General features: G+C 49.1%; 2 protein-coding genes across 7 annotated transcripts in view; one reads left to right on the forward strand and one right to left on the reverse strand.

Moving 5' to 3' along the window:
- The first annotated feature begins 5,668 nt into the window (after positions 1 to 5,668).
- Positions 5,669 to 6,584, forward strand: LOC117183529 (uncharacterized). The gene is made up of 3 exons (XM_033377585.1): positions 5,669 to 5,772; positions 5,823 to 5,884; positions 6,565 to 6,584. The coding sequence occupies exons 1-3, from the start codon at positions 5,669 to 5,671 to the stop codon at positions 6,582 to 6,584; spliced, it is 186 nt and encodes a 61-aa protein (XP_033233476.1).
- Positions 6,585 to 15,476: 8,892 nt separating this feature from the next.
- Positions 15,477 to 20,206, reverse strand: part of dpr12 (defective proboscis extension response 12) — a 42,007-nt gene continuing 37,277 nt past the window's right edge. For 2 of the 6 annotated variants that reach the window (XM_033378017.1, XM_033378016.1), the window contains 7 exons: positions 19,810 to 19,934; positions 19,154 to 19,243; positions 18,276 to 18,443; positions 16,973 to 17,107; positions 16,691 to 16,904; positions 16,452 to 16,563; positions 15,477 to 16,385 (listed from right to left, as the gene is read on the reverse strand). In XM_033378017.1, the coding sequence (XP_033233908.1) occupies positions 16,367 to 16,385; positions 16,452 to 16,563; positions 16,691 to 16,904; positions 16,973 to 17,107; positions 18,276 to 18,443; positions 19,154 to 19,243; positions 19,810 to 19,934 (863 nt within the window). In that variant the 3' untranslated portion in view covers positions 15,477 to 16,366. The remainder of the gene's footprint in view (positions 16,386 to 16,451; positions 16,564 to 16,690; positions 16,905 to 16,972; positions 17,108 to 18,275; positions 18,444 to 19,153; positions 19,244 to 19,809; positions 19,935 to 20,206) is intronic. The other 4 variants (XM_033378021.1, XM_033378020.1, XM_033378019.1 and 1 more) reach the window with 4 other exon arrangements.

The raw sequence follows: 20,206 nt of genomic DNA on the forward strand, positions 1-20,206 counted from the left end.
GATTTTTTCATATCGAACGCACCTTTTGAGCGGGTGAATAAATTTGAGTGAGAGTGGTGCAAATGCGCTCATTCTATGCCCTCCGCTCCTCTTTCCAATTGCTCTCACTACCATGCTCGCTTCGGGTACTTTTGCTAATTATTATATCTAATCCTTGTCTTCTTTTTCTGTTACTGCAAAGGGAGATCAATTAATTTAATTAAATTAGATAATTTCATTATGCTCTCTGCACCTACAACGGGCACTGTAATTCACCCACTACTCTCTCCATCTCCCTCCCATTCCCATACTCTTTTGAGTTCTCTTTGCAGAATCAGAGGATGAAGACAAGGAGCATGATGTACTTATGCAAGGTGGTCCGAGAGTCCAACGCGCTCTCTTTTCGGAAATTTTTTGCTCACTACACGCATCTAACGCTCTCAGTAGTGCAGGTAAGGGCGTGTTTGAGAGAGAGCAATTAGAAAGAGGAGCAGGAGATCGAAGAATGAGCGCATTTTCCCCGCTCTCACTCAAATCTTTTCACCCGGTCGAAGCGTGCCCTCGCAAGTCAACTCCGTGTTTCAATCCGTGAAAATCCGGAAAATGGTGAGAAATCCATCGGGAAAATTGTCGCACAGTTGTGTGAAGTGAAGTTTAGTGTAGTGATGCAGTGAATTTATAAAAATGTGTGTTTTAGTGCAAGAAATTGTGTTGTCTAAAGGGCGGGGGCGCAAAAGAGGCAAAAAGGCGGCAAAAATGCAGCACGACTAAGTAAAAAAGAGGCAATCTGTGATACATATATCTGATATGTACATACATACATACATACATACATATGTAATGTAGAAAAGCATATTATTATTCTATATTTTTTTTCATGTGTAAAAATTAAAAATGTGTTACTATTTTGTTGTTTGGCTTCTTTTTCGTTTCGTTTTCGCAAAAGTACCCGAATTGAGCGTGGAAGAGAGCAAATAGGAAGAATGAACGCAAGTCAGCTCCGCGTTTCAATCCGTGAAAATCAAATTGGAAAAATGTCGCGCAAGTGTGTAGTGAAGTTTGGTGTACAAAAAAAAGTGTTTTACTATAAGAAAATGTGTGTTTAAGGAAATATTAAGTTGTTGATCAAGGTCGGGGGTGAAGAAAATGGAAAAATGGCAGAAAAAATGCTGCTCGTCGAAGGAAAAGTGCAACAATGTGTGATATATGTACGTGTATGTTTTTCATATATTTTATATAAATAAGAAAAATAATATATTATTATTTGGCATAAACTCTTTTTTCATGTGTTAATATCTGAAATTTGCAATTGTTTCGTGGTTTCGATTTTTGTTTCGTTCTATCGCGTGAGTTCCAGCAATGTGTGTGTGTGTGTGTGCGTGCTTGCAAATTCGTCAAGTTTTGTCCCTTTCCCACTCCATGGCGTCGAAGTGCAGTGAAGAAGAGAATCAAAAAGGAATGAGTGCTCTCTCTCGTTCCAAGTGAAGTTCATAGTAGGGTGAGGCACTCCCAATGATCTGCTGATCTGACTCTCTCCTGCTTAGTGCCTCACCTCATATTAATAAATGAATGCCTAAAATTTGTGCTCTTATTGGAAATCATTTTGTGCGTTTCGTTTGCGGTTTTGCCGCGACTTCGGAGTCGTCGATTTACCGTTCGGCAGAATCGAGAATGGAAAGATTTTGGGTAAGTGAGAAAAGAGAATGTTTTCCCCAATATAAGTATTATCACTATGGTGCGACTCGACATTCTGTTCTGCTTACGATTTCATAGCAAAATAATACTTTTAAGGTGAACCAACTGATTCTTGCATTTAATTTGTTGTCCCATGTCCAACATATACCCATGCCCATACTTATTTGTTTTCTGGATTTGACAAGTGAACAAATAATCGCAGATATTGAATGTTTTCATGTCTTGATGCTTGTATAGTTTGTATCTATTATTTTTATACCCGATACTCAGAGCGTAGTGGGGTGTATTGGTATTGGATATGTGGTCCCAGAAGGAAGCGTTTCCAGCCCCAGAAAGCATCAGAATCCACAGCCGATGAGAGGCTAGATCTCAGAGAGCGGGAGTCGGGTACGAATGTAGAGTCTCGGCCGTTTCCCCTCGCTTCAATTTCCCCACCCCGTCTGCTTGCGGGCCATGTAATTATGTTTTCATTCGGCCATCAATTTTAATAGCGTTACGCTTAGAACAAACTACTTTCGTTTTGTTGAGTCGGCTGGTTTTTTGTTTGTTTTTGTTGTTGTTGTTGTTTGATTTGATGGAGTGGCTCTTATAAAGCACTTTTCTTCGGCTCACACTCGCTCACGTACTCTCGAATTTATTTGCACGTTGCGTGTGGGAGGAGACACCAACAATCAACAGTCAACAGCGAAGAGCAACAGCCGAGAGCAGTTTGAACGGTGGCTCGGAAGGATGGGCTTTTGGTCGGAAAAAAAAGCACCGAAAAAACTGCCCGAAACAGTGTTTCTGTGTCCGAATGTCCGAATGTCCGAATGTCTGTTTGTCTTTTTGTCTGTTTGTCCGAGTGTCAGAGTCAAGTCCACGTAAATTGTCAATAATGCTGCTGCCGCATTGTTGTTTTCCACTTTGGCTGTGATTTGATTTGCCCTGCCCCTGCCCCTGCCCCTCCTGCCGCCCCGCCCTGTCTCCGTTTATGCGAATAGCTTTTGGCCAAAATGTCACTTTTTTATTGTGTTTTTATGAGCGCAGCGTGTCGTTTGGCTTTTTTTTTTTTTCGTTGTGTGTCTTTGTGTCGTTTGGCTGCCGTTTCGTTTTGGCCAACTTAAACGTGCGTCGCAACTTTCGATTAACGGAAATTATTTCACTACTTTAGTGGCCAAATGTTTGGCTCCATCTCTCGTGCCCCGCGTGGAAATTGACTCGGGAGATTTTTGTATTCCCCTGTGCAAAGGGCGGCCCTGCCACCAGCCACCTGCCACCTTCCACCTGCCCTGCCACCTTCCCGTGGCAGATATTTTTCTCTGTTGAACGGCAGCGGTGAGCAGATTTCTAAGCCAACTGTGCGCCGAGCATTTCAATTGCAGCCTTTTGATAAATGGCCAGCCAACTGAGCGCTTTCATTGCTTAAACTACATTTGACGAGCGTCGTCTGCCACCGTCTGCCGCCGCTGTCGTGGGTGAAAATAACCAAAACGGCATTCAGCTTTCGCCCATTCGAAAAGCAATGCCACAAAGGCATTCGTCAGCGGCAGGCTGCAGCCTCCACCCCCGCCTCCACCTCCACCTCCACCTCCTCCCCCCTTTGCTTTTCAGCGAGTTTCCCCTCGAACGGATTTTCTAGCGCAAGGTCAGAGCACAGTTCTTCAGAGCAGCGACACAGATTACGTGCCTGTCGCAGGGGCAGGCTCCATCTTCAGCTCCATCTTCTGAACGCCTCGAGAGCTGAATAATTTTCACGCCTCTGCTAATTTTACTTTCGAACCGAACTCGACTCAAAGTCTGAGTCAGAGCCACGGACGCATGCGTCTCACGTAGCATGTAGCATGTAGCACGTTCACGTTCACGTTCGAGGCGAAGCTGGCAGCGTGGTCTGTGGTCTGTGAACTTTCGTGAAAGTTCTGCCTCGCCGGCAGACCGTGTATCTGGTGGATACAATCTAAGTAATCTTTTCCCCGTCTAGTTAGCCGAAAACAGTTCCCACATCAACGGCTCGCCCATTGTTCTGGATACGCGCGTAATTATGATGATAAAATAAATTTAAATAAAGCCACAAGAGCGGTACACAGATTCGTTGGACCGCTTTTGAGGGTGCGAATTGTGGCTGGGGGCAACCTTTGGGCAACTGTTCTTACCGCAAGCCTCCAGTGCAGGCAGTGCCCCTAATGGCCGCCGTGTGGCAATAACGTTAATTACAAGTTATTGGCAGGCCACAGCGAAATCTTCGGCGCTTCCTCCTCCTCCTTCTCCTCTTTTATAATTTGTTTATTTTATAACATTTGCAGCTGCTGTGCCCCATGCCCTGCCACATGCCACACACTCATTCATAATGGAGCATTATGAACGCGTTCGCAGTCACATTAAAACAAGCATAACAGCTACGTGACTAATTATTGTGATATCAAACTTGTTCCCCCCCCCAGCCCCAACGCCCCCCCCCACCGCCCCACTATATCATTAAAGTCGATTCTCTTCTCTCTGTGTGTGCGAAAGAAAGTGAAATTAATGTGAAGTACGTACGGGCCAGGGCCAGGGCCGGGACCAGGGCTTTTCCGACAAGTTCTTCAAAAAGCACAGAACTTGTTTTGGGCTTAGCGAAAATAAATGGAAAACCTGCACAACGGGCTTATTAGATCAAAGCCAAAGCCGCAGGAAATCCTCTCTCCCAGCTGGGGTTCATTCAACTCTGGCGGATCTGGGTCAACTTCCCCTGAAATTGCATTCCCCAGGCAATATGCCCATCTAATTTTTGGCCATTTTTCCCCTAACGTTTTTCACTTTTTACACCCGATACTCAAAATGGGTGTGTAACATCCAGAAGGAAGCGTTTCCGACCCCATAAAGTATATATATTCTTGATCAGCATCAAAAGCCGAGTCAAAAGCCACTCCCTATTAGCGCCTAGTGCTCAAAGAGCAACGACATTTTGTATCCAAACTTCAGTGATATGTCACTGTTACAAGTATATTTCAAAACTTTGCCCCGCCCACTTCCGCCCCCACAAAGGGCGAAAATCTGTGGCATCCACCAAATCAAAGATACGAAAAAAAAGAAAACGCCGAATCGTAGAGAATGACTATATCTTCTGGAGTGCAAAATCTGAACCAGATCGTATAATTATTATAGCCAGAATCAAGAAAACAATTTCATTCTCTCTCGCTCTGTCTCGCTCTAACACACAGGTTTCAAAATATGAGTTCCAAGATCTCAGAGACTACTCGAGGTAGAGCAACCAAACTTGGTATCCACACTCCTGTGATATCGGACCTTGACGAGTTTGTTTCCAAATTTCGCCACACCCCCTTCCGCCCCCGCATAAGACAAAAAGGCTAGAGCAACCAAATTTGGTATCCTTACTCCTGTTAGATCTGTATCCGACTATGTATCGGGTATAAATGTAGAGTTGCGGTCGCAGCAGCAACTCGCAAAGTTCCCCCTTCGTAATTTGCCGCTTGGAACGCATTCAAGTTCTTTTTCCTTCGAAAATAGTTGCACGTAATTTGTTACAAGAAAAAAACAGAAAACAGAAAACGAAACTCAAATGCGACCGAAAAGACAATAAAAAAAGTGAAAAAAAAACCCAATGCAAATGGGCCTCCCTCCCCCCCTTCCAGTGTATGAGAGAAATGCACAAAACTGAGTGGGGAAGGGGGGTAGGGGGGAGTGGGGAGTAGAAACCGAAAGTGCGTAATTAATTTCGCTTTTGATTGCAGGCCAAGGCACTGGTGGGTGTCCAAAAACCAAGCCCCTTTCCCGTCGGATTAGAGATAGTTGAACCCCCGCATAGAATTGTGGTGAGGGGTCGCGGGGGCGGGGGGCGGTAGGGGGTTCTGTTTACACAAAAATGTTAAATTTAATAAAAATCGTATATTTCAAAAGCCTGTCAAAGGCGATTTAAGTCGCAGCGCAAACAGCAGACACAACCACACCCACACGGACACACACACACATACAGGGGCGTACACAAAAACAAACAAGGGGGGGGGGAGGGGCGCAACTGATGTGCGGTTTTGGTTTCGTGGCTTACGGTTTTGATTGCTGCCATCGCTCAATTGATTTTTCACTAAACCCCGAAACCGAAATAAAAGTGAAATGCAAAGTATTAAACAAAAAAAGAAGAGAAGAGGGGGTGGGGGAGGGGAAAGGGGGAGGGGAAAGGGGGAAGAACTTAAACGCCAAAATAAACAATTTGTCATGCGTGTGCCAGTGTGCCAGTGTGTGTGTGTGTGTGTGTGTGTGTGTGTGAAAAGGCTTATGTTTGACATGATATTAAATCGCATCGGAAATGGCAAAATACTGGCATTCCAGGGCGAACAATAAAACTAAAATAGGATTTGCTGCGGTCTGTGCCTAATTTCCGAGTGTGAAATGCCGTGCCAAGTGAAAATAACAATATCGCTGGCATTCGTTCAACCGAAACTAAGCCATTCTCAGCTGAGTGGAGCCCTAAATGATGCACTGATCATCGATAAAGTGTGCCTGGTAGAAGAGAGGAAAGAGCCCAGGCTAGACCCCCTCAAAGTCGGCAAATCCGAGGATCCAAAGCGGTATTTCCTTCAAGTAAATTCCAGTGGAAGGCTGGCCAAGTGGAAGCTTAAATTGTGTGCCAAAACAGAGCCACTGATCATCTACAAACTCAGGCTGGAAGCTCCCAGAGAAGAGTCCTTGAGAGCCCCTCAAAGTCGGGCAATCTGAGGATCCAAAGCGGTCGTTTCTTCAAGTAAATTCCAGTGGAAGGCTGGCCAAGTGGAAGCTTAAATGATGTGCCAAAAGAGTGCCACTGATCATCTACAAACTCAGGCTGGAAGCTCCCAGAGAAGCCCCTCAAAGTCTTGAAATCCGCGGATCCATGGCGGTTTCATTCCATCTCTTTACCTTTCTTCAAATAACTTCCAGTGGAGTGGACACTGGACTAGCAGATGGACTGCTTCCAACTGTTTCCGAAAGTTTCAACAGTTATCACAGTTCCAGGCGAAAGTTTTGCGGAGTTTGAGAAAGGACTTAACTTTGTCTGTCTCTGTCTCTGCCTCTGTCTCTGTCTTTACCTCAAATCTGAGTCGTTTTTTAGTGGCTGTCCGGGGCCACGCCCACATACTTGCTATCTGCTACCTGGCCAGCACATAAATGTCAAATGCAGGAGCCGCAATAATTCATGGCCCTGCCCCTCGCCATTGATCAATATCCGGGTGGTATTGGGGCCGGAAAGATGGGGTCTCCGCTGTCCGTTGTCCGCTGTCCGCTGTCCCTGGCGTGCCTGGAGAGTGCTTGTCCTTGAGGCTGCCACAACAGTCGTGTCCTCGTGATTTTAAAGTCGCCTCCTGTCGGATGGTCATGACTTTTTTCTGTTTTCTAATGTCCTCGGGCAACACTCCTCGGGGAACAGAATGTAATTTAAAGCCTTAAATCAGCACTAATGAGGATTTAAGCTGATGCTCCTCCTCCATCTCCTCCTCCAAATGAAAGGAAAGCACTTGCTGGGACGGATGCATTATTAATAAACGGCACTGCACATTGTCTGTGGCCCCCCCCCAGCGGGTTCGCGGACGGTTCACGGACGTTTCTTGGCTCGATTCGGAGTCCCCCCAGTCCCTGGCGGCGCCCCAAGACGCCCTGCGATGTGTGTCGCTGCTTTTCCGGTGTGAATTTCCTGTTGTTTGCCTCCGCGCTGCCACTGTCGGGGCCGTATTTAATTGATGGCACGCACTTTGGCCACTTAACAAGTGCACACATGGCTCCAGTTTGGAGCCAACTTTCAGTGGCCTCCAACGCTGCTGCTGCTGCTGCTGCTGCTGCTGTTGATTCCTGCTGATGGCGTTGCCGATGCAGCATTCAATTTGCTTGTTGGAGAGCCCCACAGCCCCCACAGCCACCCAGCAGTGCACAAAAGCTCAACTAGCTGCGGAAATTTGCTCAGTTACTTTTGTGAAATCCCCAAATCCCAGTTCAATTTTATCTATGTATCTATCTATCTGAAACTGCTTGGCAAATAGCAAGCTGGTGCCGCAGGAAGCTCTCCAGCTCTCCAGCTCTTCAGCTCCATCTCTGTGTGTGTGTGTGTGTGTGTGTGTGGGGGGGGGGTGGGGGGAATGCATTGCTCTGCACTGCCAAAAAAGGTGCCTCTGTTGGTGGCTGCCTAATATTTTCTCCCACAGAAATCATCTGCTCGTTAAAGAACTAACCACAAAGCTGCTCAAAACTTTACCTTTCACCTTTTCTCGTGCAAACAGAGCCTTGATTGGCCACGCCCCTTGCCATGTGCATATGGTAGGGGGGGGGGCGGGGGGCGGGGGTCGTAGAGGGTCATTCATTCGTGGTGCCTTTTTATTTAAAAAGCGTGCCGTGCGGCAACCTGCCTCTCAATTAGTACAAACAGTGCTCCTTGTCTCGGCTTATCACATTTCTTACTCAGCTTAACACCCACCACCCCCCCTCCCCCCAGAGTTTACGGCAGTGCCTTTGAATTTTTGTTTGTGCTCGGATTGGATTCAACAAGAACTTCTCCAGGGAGCAAGCTTTTATTTCCCAGCATTTCCCAGGCCCTGGCAGGCTTCGTCCTGGCGCTGGCAGCCCATATCTCTTTTGAGTATTTACTGCCTCCCAGCCTGCCGCTCCTAGAAGGCCATCGAGAATGTATTAATAATATCTGATGGAGAGCCTGGGCCGCATGAATATTCGATGGATTCGTAAGCCAATAAAGAGCATAAGACAGGACATTGCAGGACCCCCCCCCCAAAATCCCGTAGACAGACATTTGATTTGTGTTTTGTGTGTCTTCTTTTAATTTAGATTTTCCTGCGATACGTTCGCAAGTTTTTTTTGGCACTGTCCGTGGGGCTAGGGGGCTGGGGGGGGGGGGGGGGGGGGCGCCTTGGCAGCAACTCAATTATTCCACTTTGGCCTGGGCAGCGAAAAGGATCTGCCAAGAACGGCAAGTCCTTTGTTTCGGTGCATAAACTGCCAAGAAATGTGCAAGCTAATTTCTTAGCTCGGAGTATAATCAAAAAGAAAAATGTGTCCCCAAAGGACAAGGACAAGCTGCAAAAGTGCAGATAAATTCGTGCTCGGCCATTCAATGAATCGACAAGAACTTGGCAAACTTTAAGATGCTCCTTGCAGGAGGGTGACGGGGGCAGGGGGGAGGGGCGAGGGGCGAGGGGCGAGGGGCGAGGCAAGACAAAAGCGCAGCCTGGAAATTTATTTCATTAAAAGATACGCCTGCATGTGTGTATGTGTGTGTGTGTGTGTGTGTGTGCCGATATTCGGAATATTCAATGAGCAGAACAAGCAAATAAATTTTTTCCGCTTTTTGACCCCCCCCCCCCCCCATTCCTCCACCCACCCAAAAAAAGGCATTCAATCAGTCCAACGACTGAAAAGTCAAATGGCGCGCACAATGGCCAGCAGGCAGCTCCCAGGCTCCTCCCAGAGGCACCGCCCAGGCTCCTCCCAGGCACCTCCCAGGCTCCTCCCAGGCACCTCCCAGAGGCACCTCCCAGCCATGTCCGTTGGGGACATTACACCAAATCGCTCGCCATCAATCAGTGGCAAATTAAATTTCACAGCGCCCGGCACTGCAGGTCCTGGGCCGCCTGCCCGGGGAGATGTGGATCTCGATGCCGTTGCAATGAGTTTGCCGCCATCCATCTAGGGCTCTATTTGCGCCCCAAGAGCGGACATCTAAATGCCGACGAGTGCGGCTCATTTGGCGACTCGAGATTAATAACTGGTCCCAGTTACCCCCCTGTGCCCCCCCCTGCCCCACCCCTCGTACGCCAGTTGGCTGCTGATAGACGAACAAAATTTTTATTGCATACTTTTCGGCATTCAGCGTAATTTCTCACTTCTGCGGCGAACGCTTATGGAGATGGAGATGGAGGCGCTTCAGTTTATGAGGCGACTGTCGCTTGGCTGTGGGCGGGGCACCGGAAGATTTCCCAGGGCAGGGACTGAACGATCTCTCGCTGGGGACAGTGGCCATCCTTAAACAGTTCACCCGAATCCGAAGGGTCGTAAATAAACCTCGCGGCTCCCTCAAGATGATGAATTGTGTGGACGATGGCACCGCTGGTATCTTGCCAAATTTGTGGACTCACAGCCCCCCCCCCCCCCCCCCCCCCCCCACCCCTACAAGCCCCGCATGTGGAGTGGCTTTAAGCCATTCGTATTGGTTGATTTCTCAATGATATGCCTGTCGGCTGTCGGCTGTCGGCTGTCGTCGTTTTTGTGCATCTCCCAGGTGTGTGGGGGAGAAAACTTTGGCTACGACAGTATCTGGCAGTCCTGCGTCCTTGTTTCTTTTGGCAGGGCCCAACAATGCACAAACTAAAGAAAACTTTTCTCCCAGGCCCCAAGCCCCTAGCACAGTGCAATAACCGCTCCAAGTCGACACTAAATCAAATGCGGAGGAAGGCAGCTCAATGTCCAGGACTCGGACTGTGCTGCAGTTGCTACGTGAGAGAAAGTTGGGCTCAAAATTTATGCACTCGCCGCATGCCAAGGCGGGAGTGGGCGCCAGGCTAAGAGCGGGTCGAGCGGGGTCGAGCGGAAGTTTTGTGGCCCATAATGGCGCAAATCTGAATTATGCGGCAAAGAAAACGGAGCCCAGGGAGGAGCTGCCCTGCCAAGACGGGGAATGCCATGGGAATGACATGCGGACATCCGACATAGGTCAGAAATTCAGAAATCAGCATGCTAAGCACTTTGGCAGTGACTTGAACTCGGTCTGCCCTCCAGCACCCCCTCCTCTCCCCCCGACTGTATCAATTATGCAAATGGAAAATTTAACACCTCAGCAACGTGCCACATACGAGTGGGGCAGGGGCAGGGGCAGGTGCAGGGGCCGGGGACTGCGGCTGGGGCCATAAATCTTCAACGAAGTGAGTGCAGCGCCTTGCTGGGGGCCGCAGGGGCCGCAGGGGCTGCAGGGGCTGGACGGATATCAAGGCAAAGTGAATTTTTCCGTCAAACATAAAAGCAAAGTTCGCGCCGGCAATTAAACCGTAGAAGTAGCCTTAGAAGTAGCCGTAGACGTAGCCATAGACGTAGACGTAGCCGTAACTGAAGCCATAGCCGTAGCCGTAGCCGTAGTCGTAGCCGTAGCCGTAGCCGTAGTCGTAGACGTGACCGTAGCCGTAGACGTAGCCGTAGCCGTAGCCATAGACGTAGCCGTAACTGAAGCCGTAGCCGTAGCCGTAGCCGTAGCCGTAGCCGTAGCCGTAGTCGTAGCCGTAGACGTAGACGTAGCCATATTGTGGCCGTAGACGTAGCCATAGCCGTAGCCATAGCCATAGCCGTAGCCATAGCCATAGCCGTAGACGTAGCCGTAGCCGTAGCCATAGCCGTAGCCATAGCCATAGCCGTGGCCGTAGACGTAGCCATAGCCGTAGCCATAGTCGTAGCCATAGCCGTGGCCATAGCCGTAGCCGTAGACGTAGACGTAGACGTAGCCGTAGCCGTAGTCGTAGCCATAGCCGTAGTCGTAGCCGTAGACGTAGACGTAGCCATAGCCGTAGACGTAGCCGTAGACGTAGCCGTAGCCATAGCCGTAGCCGTAGCCGTAGCCGTAGCCATTGCCATAGCCGTAGCCGTAGCCGTAGCCGTAGTCGTAGCCGTAGACGTAGACGTAGCCATAGCCGTAGACGTAGCCGTAGACGTAGCCGTAGCCGTAGCCATAGCCGTAGCCGTAGCCGTAGCCGTAGCCGTAGCCGTAGCCGTAGCCGTAGACGTAGACGTAGCCATAGCCGTAGCCGTAGACGTAGCCGTAGCCGTAGCCATAGCCGTAGCCGTAGCCGTAGCCATAGCCGTAGCCGTAGCCGTAGCCGTAGCCGTAGCCGTAGACGTAGACGTAGCCATAGCCGTAGCCATAGCCGTAGACGTAGCCGTAGCCGTAGCCGTAGCCGTAGTCGTAGCCGTAGCCGTAGACGTAGCCATAGCCGTAGCCGTAGACGTAGCCGTAGCCGTAGCCATAGCCGTAGCCGTAGCCGTAGCCGTAGCCGTAGCCGTAGCCGTAGCCGTAGCCGTAGTCGTAGCCGTAGCCGTAGACGTAGCCGTAGCCGTAGCCCAGGAGGCGCATGTAAGACTGCAGTATCTATGAGAGGAGTTCTCCGTATCCTGGAGGATGATTAAAGCGATGAAGGAGACGGGGGATGGGTGGACGGAAGAGGCGATTCCGAAAATGAAACACAAACGGCCGGCGGGCAATTAATTTAAATGTAAAAACGATGCAAAAATGCCCGGTTGGTAATATTTTTTCATAATTCTTTGTCGCTTTGCTTGCATAAGCATTTGTTTTATACTCTCTCTCTCTGCCCCGTCTCTCTCTCTCTCTGCCACACACACACACACAAGCAGTCCCTGCCACATGCAATGTCCGTCAGCTGGTGCTTCAGCTGCAGGTCCTTTCCTTTGCCTGAGCTCCTTTTGCTGAGCACAGCACAAAATGCCTTCGCTTATAATATTAAAATGGCCGGAAGCGGAAATTCAAAGCGTATCAGTACATATGCACGTGTGTGTGTGTGTGTGTGTGTGTATGTGTGTGTGTGTGATGCATGCCACCCTTTGGAGTCCGGGCCCTGAATGCAGGCATTGTTTATTTGGCTGGCAACAAATTATAAGTACAGCATGTCGAAGGCTTCCTGGCAGCTTGTTTGCATAACAAGCACGTGCCGGCAGGGGAGGAGGAGGAGGAGGATGACCCCAGAGGACGGGCAGTTCAACGACTCCGAATTGGTCAGCCAGACGGCGGAAGCAGGCGGAAGCACATGTATCGCTGGTGGCCAGTCCCCCGGTGGCAAGCCAAGGTCGTCCCCAAGGACACTGCACCCAGGAGACGCTCATTAGTTGTACCGCTCCTATGCGAGGCACCATTAAAATTAATGATTCCACTCGCACAGAATGAGTATCTGTAGGTGGACGGGGCCCAGCCTTGAGCAGGGGGCATCTGGGGTGGCCCCAGGGTGGCCGGATCGGATCTCCATCTCTTCATCCCCAAGTTTGTTAATTCGTTTCTCATAAACAGCAAATTATTCGTATTAAATTTGCAGCTTTTTAGGCAAACAAATTGTGCTGCCTTCTCGCTCGCTCCGCTCTGCGGCCGTCTCTTTCGCTCCGCTCTGCTCTGCTCTGTGGCCGTCTCTTTCGCTCCGCTCTGCGCTGCTCTGTGGCCGTCTCTTTCGATCTTACGCTAAAATAATAAAGTGCATGTACATTATGCCACTCAGAGCCGTTTGTATGCGGGTAAGTTTTTTAATTATGCCCAGAACATAAAATTATATTTATACTTGCACTTTTTGCCCGGCCTTCGTCTAAGTGTGGAGGCAAGGGGGGCGGCCAGAGGGCCGGCAAGGGCGAGTGAAATACAGCATGAACGTGATGATGCACTCCTAGCCGAGAGTCGAGCGCCGAGCGCCCAGCAGCCATTGATGATAACTTTTTTCAGCACTTGCACTCAATACACAAATGTGCTATAAAATATGTGGAAAAAATACTTCTTCTGCAGCTGGAGAGTGGCGCCTGGGCCTGGGACTGGGCCTGGGCATGGGGCAGCAACGTAAATGGCTTTTGGCTTTATTTTATGGCGTTTCTGTGCCTTCAGCTCCAGCTCCAGCTGCAGCTGCAGCTCTGCTGCTCCCCCTCGGAATGCTCATCAATTATGCTTATCAAAACACTGAAGGGGTAAACTTTTGCTGACCAACCTCGGACCCCACCAATGACCCAACAACAACTGCAAGTGATTTGAGTGCACTCGACGGGTAATAAATATCAAGTGCTAAACACGAGATACGCGCAAAAACTCTTGCCACATTGTAGCCGGCAAATATTGCAAAAGCTTTTAAAAAATTGCACGGCAGAGGGGCAGACACAGATACAGATACAGATGCATGGGGGCATGGGGGCATGGGGCATGGGGCATGGGGCATGGGCTGATTGTTAAGGTACCCCTCCCCCTCCCCCCCTCGGTGCTTTCCAATCAATTACAACGACTGCAGTGGCAGCGACACGCCCGTGCGGCACGGATTTACACAAATGCACAATAATTTCTAACATCAGAGGGGAAACATGACAGGTTAATGCCTGACGTTGGATTGCACCTGTGACCACGGAGCGTATGCGCAATTTGAATGATTGTTTTCGCGTTCAGCGGCAGCGTGGGGGCCAAGGGGGGAGCCAAGGGGGTGCCAAGTGTGTTGATTACAGTTATTGCAAGTTATTTTCAAATTTATTGTCTGCACATTCGTCCTTTCAACTGTGATTGATGTGGCTCTGGCTCTGACTCTGGCGTTGCCTTCACCTCCTAATGAATGAGAATTCAAACAGTGAATACGATGGAAGATGCATCTGTTTCGCTACTAACTTTGCGGAGGATACGCTTAATGATCCACAGAGCAACAGAGAATAAAACTGCCGCCCATTCAAACCATTCATTGGGCTGCCAAGGCCATGCAAGTTCCCTCTGTCCTGTAGGTCCTGGCCTTCTGTGGCCCCAAAAAAAGGCTATAAACAGAATCATACGTGTGCCTGTTGGGCAGGACTCCGGCCACCTGGTAATGCCATTCTAGTTAATCCATTGGAAAATTCGATTATTTACCATAAATTGATGTCACGGCGATGAGCTTTTAAGCAAACAGGCGGCCAAAAAGCTCACCGTACGTGGGTGTGTGACCTTAGACCTTTGCATTGCAGAGTCCTGAGTGGGGGGGGGGGGGGGGGGGGGGGGGCAAAACTTTGTAATCAAAACGCCAGATCGAAAATAAAAATGGCATATAAAAAGTTTTCAATCTCTCAAACGTCGAAGTATTTCGACACACTCGACACGGGGCCGTCAACAGCCAATTGTGGCCAGGAAAGGAAAGTTTCACCACCCCCCCACACCACCCACCCCCCCTCCAGTGTGGAGTGTGTGCACACTATAATTTCTTGCTGAAATTTCTCGATTACTTTTGAGCCTGCCCCCGGTGGGGGGGTTCATTTGATTTGCCGAAAACTTTGGTGGCCACAAAAGTTTGCTTCTTGGCAAAAGCGGCAGCGTTCAATGCATTTGATTTTGGGCCAAGTTTCGAGAGTGTGGAGGCCGAAACGTCAGGCAGAAAAATAATTGGCGGCGCGCCTTGCAACCAGCAGGACCCGCAGGACCCGCAGGACCTCCCACCAAAAACAACAAAGCCTTTTAGTTATTATTTAAATTACATTTATTTTCTTTTGATAATCACTTGATTTATTCGAATGCTTTCGGTTTTTGTTGTTTGCCATTTTTCCATTTTCTGTTGTTTCTCATTCTTTGTATCTTTGTATCTTTTTTTTGGTTTTGGTTTTTGTTTTTGTTTTTGTTTTTGTTTTTCGGTTATTAATATATGTTTTATTAATATTAAATTCATATTCATCAAATTGTAATTTTATTTGAATCTTTTGTGAAATTGTATCTATTTATCCGTCTTATCGAGAGTACAATATCTATAATGATTTTTTGTTGTTGTGTTGTTGTTGCTGCCGCCATATGTGGGTTTTTAATTAATTATCGTTTTGGCCATTGTTGGCATATTCACAATAAAAGTATTATTATTATTATTAATATTAATCAAAAGATATTTACAGTGGACAAAATGCTCAACAGTGGAATGAAAAATTCAGGAATTTAATTCAATTAAATCCAATCCAATTCAATCCAATAAAATGATGTGGTCTTTGAGGGGGCACAGGCAAGCACACACACACACACAAGGAGTCTGTGGCATGTATCTGAATATCTGCCAAGCTACTTTACGCTAAGGAATCTATTCAAACTTCAATTAGTATCTCCTAACAGGTTAATCTTTTGTAAATTACGTACACTGACACTGAACGAATGTTGGTTATGTTTTTTTTGGTTAAGTCGGATTGCCGATATATATCGTGTGGACAGTCGAGAGGTGGTTAGGGGGGTGGGGTGGGGGGACTGTACTAGCCATGAGTTCTTGCCCCCTGCTTGGCCCTCCTCACACCAATTTTTTCTGATTTTCAGTCCTGCCTTTTGGTTTTTCCTGTTTTTCTTTTTATGTACACAATTTAATATGGCTGTGTGTCCTGGCGTCCTGGTGTGCCTTTTGCTCTGGAATTTATTTACAAACTTAATAACACAATTAATTATTGCAGGTTGTTGATGCTGATGTCTTCCCTCCGGGCTGGACGTGCCCCCTGCCCTCTTTCTCAATTAGTAACATTTATAATGGCGTTTTAATGTCTACGCATACACAGATACACAGATACATGGATACATATGTGTATGCCTTGCTTTGAATGGACTGAAATTGTCTACTTATGCAAATTTTCGTTACCGTACGAGAGGTTGATGCCGATCCGGACTCGCACAGAGGAAGGGGGGTGATGGGGGGGATGGGGGTGGGTGGAACCTAATCATATATCAAAATTCATCAACATACTGTACACAATCAACGGGGAAGTGAGTTTATCAACTAAACTGGGGCTTATCTAAACGCTCCTGGGCTGTCCAAGCGAGTCCGGCTAAATGCAGCTCGTCTGTGATTGGTTTTTGCATGATTTTTACACTTGATTGCCCCGCCCTCGGGGGCGCTTAAGTTGCTTAAGTTAGCAATTATTCTAGCTTTGGTTGATGCCTTCTTTGGGTCTCCTTTCTAACACTGAAATAGCTTAAATAGGATGTTTTGCGAGCCCTCCGCCCCGTGTCCACCGCCCTGGGAGGCGCTTAGGTCAGGAAGATGCGTCTGTGGCAGAAACAAGATGGAAAAAAGTTGCAATTGGTGACTCGTTGGGCAAGCTGTGCCACTCACCTCACAACAACAGTGTTCAGCAGAAGGCAGGGCGCCAGCATCGACCTAAATATGTGCGCCAGGCGATCCGCCGAGGAGGTCTTCCGCCTGGAGATGGCCGCCATATTGTCGCCTGCAAGTGACAGCCGGTAAGCCGGGAGATGGGATTAGATTCGGGGCAGGATTGGCATGATTATCATTTTAATAAGCTGCAGGCATCGGTGCAATTTGCATAATTTCAGACTCCCTCAGACCCTCACCTTTCGAGACGAAAACGTAGATGCTAGCCGGCTCCGTGTTGCTGGCCGAGCACGTGTAGTTGCCCGAGTCGGTGACCTGGGGCTCGCGGATGATCAGCCGGCTCTGGGTGCGCGGCCCCGGTGTGGTCTCTATGGAGATGTCCCGCCTGGCGTCGTAGTAGTTGATGAGCCGATCGTTCTTCTGCCAGTACACGTACTGCGGTGGTGTGGGGCTCTGCGGGGAGAGGGGGAGGGGACAGGTGAGCTCCTCGCGGGGCACTCCCAGCTGGGTCTGGGTCTTACCTTCTCAATAATGCAAACCAAATTGATTGTAGAGCCCATGTCGACGTGCAGCTCGCCGGAGCCTAGGATGAAGGCCTCCGGCACGACCACTTGGAGATTCACAAAGTGCGAAATGATGCCAGTCGGTGTCGAGACCTGTGTTTTATGGAGAGAAAGTAGAAAGTAGAAGGCAGAAAGCAGAGACCCACTGCGATTGGTATTCGTAATCAACTCCGGTCTTAATGCCCCAGTGAGCTCCGAGCTCCGAGCTCCGTGCTCCCTGCTCCGTGCTCCCTGCTCCGTGCTCCATGGAGGAGCAGAAATGTTGCACTCATTGAAATGCAAATCAAACAATTTCAATTTGGCACGCAAAAATGAAACAAAAACGAACGTTTTCTCTATAAGTGGTCCTTGGGATGTGCTCCGGGAGCGGAGCTCCTATCCGAAATATCCGGCAGGCGGCAAACGCTACAGCTCCACAGGATATGCAACTGCTTGGAGTAGGGAAAATAATCATTTTGGCATATTTGCATGCAGCTCTCGCTTGCCCCCACTCCGGCTCCACCCCACTCCGGCGAGGACATTGCCGGGTTGCCCCCTGGCTGACTCTCTGACTCTGTGACTCTCTGACTCTGTGACTCTCTGGCCCTGGCATGCGGCTTCTCTTCTCATATTGAAATTGCATGCAAACAATTTTGAAATTGAAGCTACGTTTCCGAAACTGGTTCCACATCCCCATCCCCATCCACATCCACATCCTTGGCGCTTATGCCGTCTATCCATCTAGTCAAAGCAGCCCGAGTGGCACTTGTGCTGCTGCACAAACAGAGTTACTGTCAAGTGTCCATTTCAGCAGTCTGTAACTTTGTTGCTTAACCCCCCCAACCCCCCACCACCCCCCTGCACCCTAAGCTGCTTTCGTTTTGTCTGCTTTCTCTGCTTTCTCTCTGTGGCCGGGGACACGCCCTTTCCATATTTGCATTCGCATGACTTTGGGGTTTACTTCGAGGACTGCCAGAAACATTTTCTATGGCCAAATTTTGCTGGCCGTGTCGTCCAGGGCCTGCCTGCCAGTCACATGGCCAGGATGTCCTTCGGGGGGAGCTTCATTTGCATTTTACAATTAAATCATGCACATGCGAACAAATCGACGTGACGTGAAATCAGCGAATGCCAAAAAACCGAAAAACCTCAATATTGCGTATACGCACAGATAGCCAAAGAGAGCTTATGTAAATGCACTTTGGTTTATTTTGAACTCTTTCGTATGCATAATATATGGAGCTCCCCGTTCCCTGCCCTCCCTTGCGCCACGCCCACTCACCTGACACTCGTACATGCCGTGATCCCGCCGCTGCACAAACTTTATCTGCAGCGTCCACATGTTGGAGCCGGGCGTGTGGAGTATCGCGAAGCGCTCGTCGTTGGTGTACAGCTGGGCCCCCGACGAGAGGATGTGCCAGTCCCGGCGACGGATCCAAGAGATCTGATTCTGTACGGGGGGAAGGGGGAGACACACAACAAAAATTGATAACTCGGCATTACGCTCCCCGCACGGGTGGGCCGGGGGGTGGGGATACATGTACGTGCAATTTAATGGGAGTTTGATGGAGCTGGCGGCCCGATAACAGCCACATTTCATGGCCAATTCATAATCGCAGTGCGGGCTAATTAATTGATATTTTTTCGTGGCGCTCCTTGCGTGTCCTTTGTGCGGCCTAATTGGCTGTTAACCCAGCGGAATGTCAAACAATGCCTCAACGAAATTGTCATCCTGCCAAACGTTTGCTTTCAGCCACAAATAAAGCGCTTGCGGGGAGCGGGTGGTGATGGTGACGGTGAGGGGGAGGGGAGGGGCGGCTGTGCTTAACAAATTAGACTTTTGCGTGCAAAAAAGCAAAATGAAATGGGAAACGAAAGCGAAAACGTACAGCAGGATGGGGATGGGGATGGGGATGGGGATGGGGACTGGGGAAGGACGAGGACTGACAATGGGAAAATGAGCGGAAAATGCAAAATGCAAATAGTAAAGCATCTAAAATTGCAGCTGCAGATCCGTATCTATCTCTATCTTTGTGCCGTGCCGTGGAGGGATTCAATAAACAAAACGCTATATGCACGGCATGCAGGGGGGACGGGGGGGACGGTGAGGAGGGGGGGACGGGGAGGAGGGTAGGTACAATTAGAGAGACAAAAACAAACCCAATTTACACCCACTCTATCCACGCCGGAGACCTTGCAGACGAGAAAGGCGGTGCCACCCAGCTGGACGGTGGTGTTGTGCGCCATCAGCTGTTGGAGAGAGGGAGAGAGAGCATACACAAGACAAAAAGTTAAAAGTTCATTTTTTATGGCCCGAAGTCGTATAATTAGTCAGCAAAACAGAGACAGAGACAGAGCCAGCAACAGAGCCAGAGAGACAATACATCAGAGTGGGGCCGAAGGGCTCTGGCTGTGGCTCTGGCTCTGGCTCTGTGGTGGGCCTGCCATTTGGATAATTAGATTCGAAGCCAGTGCGAATGAATTATAAATAAGCAGTAAAGATTAATTAGTGCCGGCCAGATCCGAATCCGAATCGGACTCGTCCTCATGCCTGCTGGTAATTAGTGTTATCCCGATGCACTGCCACTGCCACTGGCACTGGCTCTGGCTCTGTCACTGGCTCTGGCACTGACACGGACTGTCCGTCTTCGTTCTGCCAAATTAACATATTGATGGAGGAGAATGGGGCCCGGCAATCGGCCGGCACGTAGCATCTGTTTTTGCACTCCATTCAATTCGAATTTGAATTCAAAGAACTTTGCTGCATTGCACTTGGATTGGGTACTTGGGGATGTGGAATTGGGGGGGAAACTTACCTCGCTGTCCTCGAACATGGGACTGTCGCTGGAGTCGAGACTGTTGTCCAATTTGGAGTCGCCGCTTATGCCGCCGCGCATCCATAGCTTCTTCCAGTCGTTGTCTGTGAGCACGGACTTTTGATCTGCAATCAAAGAAGGAGGAGCAGTCGAGAGCGTAAGACAGAGACAGGCTGGACAGGCCCCAACTCTGACCCCAATCGAAGCCTGTTGATGGCGGGGGGGGGTGGTCTATCGATTTCCCAGACACTCAGACACTCAGGCTTGATGAAACACTCGCTTGTGTTTATTTTGGGTGTCACGCCATAGCCTCATGGCGGACAGGTTACCGGCTTAGCTTGCGCCAGGGAATCATCGCTTCTTTGGAGTCTTAAAACCGTTTAGAAGAGTGTCTCTT

This window comes from Drosophila pseudoobscura, chromosome 3 (genome assembly GCF_009870125.1).
Source record: "Drosophila pseudoobscura strain MV-25-SWS-2005 chromosome 3, UCI_Dpse_MV25, whole genome shotgun sequence".
NCBI classification, from domain to species: Eukaryota; Metazoa; Arthropoda; class Insecta; order Diptera; family Drosophilidae; genus Drosophila; species Drosophila pseudoobscura.

What these genes read in the sequence shown, in the direction of transcription:
- LOC117183529 (XM_033377585.1), top strand. Translation starts at nt 5,669, where the DNA reads ATGTGCGGTTTTGGTTTCGTGGCTTACGGTTTTGATTGCTGCCATCGC. An exon ending in AAAGTGAAATGCAAAGTATT is followed by an intron (nt 5,773 to 5,822) that starts AAACAAAAAAAG and finishes AAGGGGGAGGGG; the next exon opens with AAAGGGGGAAGAACTTAAAC. An exon ending in GCGTGTGCCAGTGTGCCAGT is followed by an intron (nt 5,885 to 6,564) that starts GTGTGTGTGTGT and finishes AATAACTTCCAG; the next exon opens with TGGAGTGGACACTGGACTAG.